This window comes from Castor canadensis, chromosome 10 (genome assembly GCF_047511655.1).
Source record: "Castor canadensis chromosome 10, mCasCan1.hap1v2, whole genome shotgun sequence".
Taxonomy (NCBI): Eukaryota; Metazoa; Chordata; class Mammalia; order Rodentia; family Castoridae; genus Castor; species Castor canadensis.
In genome coordinates, this window is record NC_133395.1 from 64551531 (window position 1) to 64559033 (window position 7503).

At 42.9% G+C, this 7503-nt stretch overlaps 1 protein-coding gene across 1 annotated transcript; it reads left to right on the top strand.

Annotated features, from left to right (window-relative positions):
• Positions 1 to 4180: 4180 nt before the first annotated feature.
• Positions 4181 to 7231, top strand: Ccdc70 (coiled-coil domain containing 70). Its single transcript, XM_020153095.2, is given in 3 exon segments — positions 4181 to 4205; positions 6515 to 6564; positions 6566 to 7231. Coding segments are annotated over 3 exon segments (741 nt in total).
• Positions 7232 to 7503: the final 272 nt, after the last annotated feature.

Consider the following 7503-nt stretch of genomic DNA (forward strand, 5'->3'; position numbering starts at 1 on the left):
TCTATACAAACAGCCCTGTCCTCAGGTGACTGGGTATGTGTGGGTGCAGGGAATCAGTAGTAATTTAACATTATAGAGGCTTCAGGTGTGTTACCAGTTGGAGTTAATAGGAGGGTGACCAATAACTTAAAAGGAAAAACTAAAGGATAAGATGGAGACTTTGAAAAGCTTGAAGTATGATAAAGTCCTGAGAATTTAGAAGATCACATATATGTGGCTTACATGTGCCCAAGAAAAACCCAAAAGGCCATAGTCTCTCACCTCAGGCCAACACTGAGGCTTCGAACAGCAAGAAGTGAAGGCTCAGGCAAAATTGTGAACTGTGAGTATTAAAAGTAAGCCCCAAACACGCACATGCACACACCACACACACACACATCACATGTGGCTTCTCAAAAAGGAAGGGAGATGTATCAGTTCAAGGGGATCTAAGTCCAATTATTAGCTAATCGTCAAGCAAATCAAACAGAATTCAGTGCTTGATTTCTAAAAAGACTTTCTAGAATTCATCAGGAAAGTTACTAAACAAACAAACAAACCGCAACTACAAGAACCATCAGGAGATTCAGATGTGGGGAGGGGAAATCTCATTTCCAGAGTTACCACGTTGTTACCTAAAGTTACATTATTGTAAATGTTCAACTTCAAGAGAAAATTCCAAGAAATGGGAAGAAACAGGAAAGAAGGGGCCACACACAGGGAGGAAAAGAAGTTAATAGGTAACAGAGGCCCAGGAATTAACTATAGGCAGGAAGTAGTTAGATGCCTGCACCGCCTCTTTTCCATAGAAATGGGAGGAATAAATTGACAATAGGAAAAATGTAACGGGGATGATCAAAGGGAAAAACTTTTTTATAGCCAACTTGCCTGTTAGCCAGTTTACTCTGTTTCTTAATCTGAGTAACATTGTTCTTTTTGTCTGCATACTGGAGAACCCAAGGTTAAACTCCCCTTTACCCTCCAATTAAACCAGGCAGTCTTCTAGCCCTTATCTCTCTCTGACCACCAGAGATGTAAACCTGTCATCTAAGACATACAGCTTTGCAGACACGCTGCCCAGATGCCTGGAGAACCACGGCCAGCAACTATTCTGGGACATGCATTTCATCATGTACTCAAGCTGAGCCTCTGAACTCCCCTTTAGAAAGTGGACACTTTATCTCAGAAGTGAGACATCAGAATTTTGAGAGGCTGACTCTCTCTGTCCTCCTCTTCATCTTCTTTTTCCTCAAAAAGCCTGGATTTTATTATTTGAGGCTAGAGGACTGGCTTTCCAGTAACAAGTTGGCACTATTATTCTGAGTTATTCTCTTTATGGTTAGAAACACTGGACTTACTAGACTAAGAATGTAAATCAGCTATTATCAATATGCTCAAAGAACTGAAGAAACATGCCCAAAGAATTGAAGGAAAATATGTGAACCATCTATCAACAAATTGACAATATGAATAAAAGATGGAAATTACATATTTAAAGACATATAGAAGGGCTGGAGGAGTGGCTTAAGTAGCAGTGTCTATCAAGCCTAGTAAAGCGTGAAGTCCTGAGTTCAAGTCCCCTTACCACCAAAAAAAAAAAAAAAACCAGATTCAATTTTCAAGCTGGCTTGGTGGCACACACCTGGAATCCCAGCTACTCAAGAGGCAGATGCAGGAGGTTTCAGGCCAGCCTTGGCAAAGTTAGTGAGATCCTATCTCAAAAACAAAATAAAATGTATGCTAATTAAAAAGACTATAGAAACTCTGGAGACACAATGGAAATTTCTGGAGAAGTTCTGGATGGATGAATAACTAAAGAAATTGCCTCTCTCTCTCTCTCTTTCTCTCTCTCTCTCTTATATGTGATAGATGTATGGTATGTATTTGAGTACGTATATTGAAAGGAATATTATTAAACCTTTGGAAGGAGATCCTGCCATTTGCTACAATCTAGTTGATCTAAACGACATTATACTAAGGGAAATAAGCCAGACACAGAAAAATATCACCTGAGCTCACATGTAGAATCCAAAAAGAAGTGAAATATATAGAAACAATAAAACAGTAGTGATGGGGTGGAGGGGAGGGAGGAAAAAAATGGGAAGAAATAGGTTAAAAGGTATAAAATCCCAGATTTGTAGGATAAATATTTGTACAGATATAATTGTGTTGCCTTCAGGATTCTTGCTAAGAAAGTAGATCTGGGTTCTTTTGATTTAAGGACAATAAAAGAATAACTATGTGAGATGATGGATGTGTTAATTTGTTATTTTGTTAGAAAAGTTTCACTATGTAAAAAAATTCTAGAATTCAGAATGAAAAACTAAATAGAAGGGATCAACAACAGATTTGAACTGAAAGAAGAGTCTATGAGATTCTAGTCTAAGTAACAGAAAGAAAGAGCAAGAAAAATAAATGGAACCTCAGAGACTCATGGCACACCATCAGGCTTCAGATTTATTCATAATATATGTCTTAAAAGGAAAAGAGAGAAAGAGAAGAAAAGGATATTTGAATAACGAACCCAAACTTTTCAAATTTGATGAAAAACTGCATAAAGTCCACATATCCAAGAATCCCAACAAAATTTAAATAGGAGACGCTCAAAGAGATACACACCAAGACACACCAGAATCAAACTACCAAAGGTCAAAGACAAAGGAAGATTCTTGAAAGCAGCAAGGGAAGTACTTTATTACACACAAAGCCCCACCCTGAAACCTGATTTCCCAGAAGCCCCTTCTGGAAACATTCCAGATGGAATTTAGATTAACAATCATTTGTGAGTCATCAACAGTGCTACCTATTAGTGAAGACGAAGATGGAAGACGGTGATGTGTTTCCAAGCTTTCAGGTGCTCTCTCCTTTCCATAAACCTCTTGGGTCTTATCTGGGGCCCCATTTTAGCCCCCCATCCTGTAAACCAGAACTGAGAGGGCACAAAGTGATCACTGCAGCAGTGTTTGGGTGAACCTGTGAGGATACATCACTAGGGGGTCTGACGCAACAATGACTGCCTGCCCTCTGAGGGCTACAGGATTTGCCCAGTTGGGAACAGCTAAGCAGTAAGTAACTATTGGCTTTAGATTGTATAATATTTGGCTTAAGCATAAGTTTATATGTAGCATTTCCCTTAAAAGTTAGTCCTGGTCTTGAAATACGATTATGAAGACCAAGCATGTTTCATTTACATTTTAATATCTACATAGATACGTATCAACAGTTTTATATTGTACTTTGTATCTGAATGCACATCTATATATTTGACAGCTATTTTATCTTTCTCAAAGATTATTTAGTGGAAACTTGAGGAAAAACTTGGAGTCAAGTTTTTCCCAACAGTCTAACTGATGCTTTTTGAACATCCGTTCTATGCCAGCCATTGTGGCAGGCACAGGACATAGAGATGGGAGATGAGGCGTTCCTAGTAGGACAGGAGGTGCAACACTGAGTTCAAGCTTGGTGAGGGGCTGTCAGGAGAGGCTATCTAGTGGAGGTGACTCCTTATCTGAACCTTGAAGGATTAGCTAGAGGAGGTGAAATGAACTTAGGCCAGGCTATTCAGGGAGAAAGACTAGCATGTCATGGAAGTGAAGGAGCACTGAGCATATCCAAGGATTCTAGAGAAAGAATGATAATACGACATTAAAAAGCCAGCGTTCCAAAATTCAATTACATTTAGCTCAATTCAGGCAACATTTTCAGCATAGCTACATGCACAGCTTTGTATTAGATGTTGGGCTACATAGATGGCAGAAAGACATATCCACATATAATTTTAATCAACTGTGACAAGTAACAACAGGAAGGTAAAAGACAGATAGTATTTATGAGGTGGTGAGGAACCCTGCAGGGTCCAAGTAGCTTTCAGAGAGGAAGAGAGGAATAGGAATGAAGCCCACAGAGGAGAAAAAGGAAATCTCAGAGGACACAGTATGTGTTTTGGTGGAGAGGCAGAAACAATCAGGCTATGTTCAGAGAACTGAATGTAGCTTGTTATTACTGAAATTTAGACTTGGAGTTGAGTTAAGACTGGGTAGGAAAGCAGAGGGGCAAGCAGGAGTCAGTGGGCTATGGAACCTTTGAGGGTTTGGAAGCAGGTGTGATACAATGGAGTGGGATGGTGTTTTAGAAGTTCCTGGGACTGCAGTGTGGGGGCAGACAGCAGGAGGATAAGCTCAATCTCAGAGAGAACTGGGAGATGGTGAAGAAGATGGAGGGGTGGGGTGAGTGGGTGCTTTTAAGAGATGTTAAGGATTGTAACTGATAGGGCTTGATGGTTGCTGAAAAGCCTGATGAGGAAGAGGGAGAGGTTAAGGATGAGCTCCAGGTTTCTGGTTTGAGTGACTAGGGGAATAGCTTGCAGCATGGCCACCCTCTTTGTACACACACACATCAGCTGTGTGTCCTTACTTCTTCCCCACTCTTTACCCCCATGCTAGAAATGAAAAACCTGGAGAAAACCAGGAAAAGGTCTCACGTTGCTCTGCAGTGTGGTGCTTGGTGAGTTCTATCCAGTGAGGTCTGATTCACAGGTTTTTCCAGAAAACACACAATGACAACCAGCACACGTACCATGTGCACACACCCCTTGTCTGGCTATACTGGGAAGTTTCCTATACTCTGACCACTTTCCTGTGCCCAGCTCTTTTTCTCATCTCTTGACCTACCTTGGTAGTTTACAGGAATATTTTTGGATGGTTCTGATATGTGATACCTCTGATATATGGCAATGTTTGGATGTTTGGAGATCTCTCTTCTCCTCCCCATCTCCCTCTCTGTTTTCCTTTCCTTTCCTTTCCTCCCCCTCTCTACATCTGTCCCTCCATTCCTCGCTTTTGTTCCCTTTCTCCCATTCTCTTCCTTCCCTCCCTCCCCCTCCCTCGTTCCTTCTTTCCTTCCTTCCCTTCCCTTTCCTTTCATTCCCTTCCCTTCCCCTCCCTTCCTTCCCTACCCTTCATTTCCTTCCCTTTCTTCAACTAACATTTATTTTACTGTGAACACATTATTCTAACACACACACAAAACCACCCAAGCAGAGAACTAGGCCACTTCCAGCCCTTCAGAAGCCTGGCTGACTTCACAGCCCTGGGAAGCCCACCCCAAACCCCTCCACACCTAACTACTATCTTGGCTGTGAGACTCTCTTCCTTCATTTTCTTCTCTGTGTTATCATCTAAGTACATTCCCCTAAACAAGAGTTTGGTTCTGCTTTTCGGCTAACATTATTCTTACAAATATCTTGATCCTGCCTCTGTCTCATGACACTGTTTATAAGATTCATCTACGTTGCTACATGTAGCTCTTCTGTCCATGGCATGCATAGACCACCGTGCTTTATTCCATTCTATTCTGATGGTCATTGGGTTGTTTCTAGGGGTGAGCTGGAACAAAAGTCCTTGAATATACTCATATATGTACCCTGGTCACAACTCATAAGTTCTCCCAGGACTCATATCTGGAGTGGAGCTGCAGGTCCTAAGTGTCTTCACTAGTGTTCCATATACCTGATGTATGGCCTTCCTCTCGCTCCACATCCTCACCAACATTTGGCATTGTCTCACCTCTTTGCTTTAACCTCTGTTTCCAAAATGCTCTTCTAAAAGAGACTTCCCTAGGTCGGTGGTCCACCCCCCTGATTCTCAGATGGCTTCTAACAAAGGACATAAACTTGTGAGTCACTCTGCTATGAGCCTTGCCCATAGGAGGACATGAGCAGTTCCCAAGTTGGAAGGCCAAAACTTTAATTCTGATGACTTAACAAAATTAAACTCTTTTCAGGTCGTAGTGCTTTATTATGGTGGCTCACGCCTCTAATCCTAGCTACTTGGCAGGCTGAGATCAGGAGGATTGCAGTTTGAGGCCAGCCTGGGCAAAAAGGTCATGAGACCCCATCTCAGTCAATAGATGTAGTAGTGTGCATCTGTCATCCCAGCTACGTGGGAGTCAGAGATTGGGAGGATGGTGTCTCCAGGCCAAGTTTGTGAGACCCCATCTTAATGGGAAAAAAAATTGGGCATGGTGGTGTGTGGCTGTCATCCGAGCGACTGCAGGCAGCCTCAAATAGGAGGACTATAATCAGGCTGGCCTGGGAAAAAGTGAGGCCATATTTCATAAATAACCAGGGCTGAAGGCATGGCCCAAGTGGTAGAGTACCTGCTTAGCAAACACAAAGCCCTGAATTCAAACTCCAGTATCACTGCCTTAAAAAAAGCAAAACTACTGGACACACCTTTTAAGAGATCATGTCACCCTGATTCCTGGTTTAGTAGCACTGTCTTTGTTGGCTGAGATTGTTTTTGGCAGTCTTGAGCTTGAATGTATTGACCAGCCCAAAGCCATGATCACCTAGCATGTTTGTCTTTTAATACTTGTCCCTCACAAACACTATCCATGGGACAAAGACAACAAACATCAAGTTTTCCCAGATCACATAGTACAGACCCAGCAGCTGTCCCCGTATGTGATACTCATGGACTTATTCTCTCTGGTGCCCTCACAGGGTTTGACCAGCTGACCTGGACTTGACCAACAGCCCTGTCCTCCATCACAGCCACCCCACCATCCTGGCTGACTAGGAAGAGAGTTTCCCTTCAAGATGAGCAAATGGAGGGGGCTTGCTTGTCTCCGGTCCCTGGTGGTTTCCTCACCCAGTATTCGTCAGAAGAAATTAACCCACAAGCTACAAGAGGAAAAAGCTTTTCGGGAAGAGATGAAAGTTTTCCGTGAGAAAATAGAAGACTTCAGGGAAGAGATGTGGAATTTCCGAGGCAAGATTCATGCTTTCCGGGGCCAGATCTTAGGTTTTTGGGAAGAAGAGAGACCTTTCTGGGAAGAGGAAAAAACCTTCTGGGAAGAGGAAAAAACCTTCTGGGAAATGGAAAAGTCCTTCCGGGAAGAAGAGAAAACTTTTTGGAAAAAATACCGTATCTTCTGGAAGGAGGATAAGGCCTTTTGGGAAGAGGACAATGCCTTATGGGAAAAAGACCGGAAACTTCTTCAGGAGGACAAAGCCTTGTGGGAGGAGGAAAAGGCCTTGTGGGTAGAGGAAAGAGCTCTCCTGGGAGAGGAGAAGGCCTTGTGGGAGGATAAGAAGTTCCTCTGGGAGGAAGAAAATGCCCTCTGGGAAGAAGAGAACGCATTCTGGGTGGAAGGCGGTCTCCATATTGCCGGGCAGCAGATGCTGGAAGACAGGCCCTACAACATCAGCAGAGGGGCCCGATCGCCAGCCTTGCTCAGAGGCAGGGCGTAGTGAGCACAGGAGATACAGGGCCATGGGTCCAGACGCCAGGGTGATCCCATGTGCTAGAGAAAATTGCACTTATTTGTCTCCTTGATTTGAAAGATCTAATAAAGTCCTGAGGAGAGGTTTGAAAAGCCAGCTCTTCAAGGAAGGCCAGCTGCATTTTTTTTCCAGATTCTGTCATTCTCAAAGTCATATTCCTGTCTTTCAGGCTGTATTGCTAGCCCCACAGCTTGGTCACAAGCAATTCCCAATGTTCCTGGCCTGTTTGTGAGTAGAGA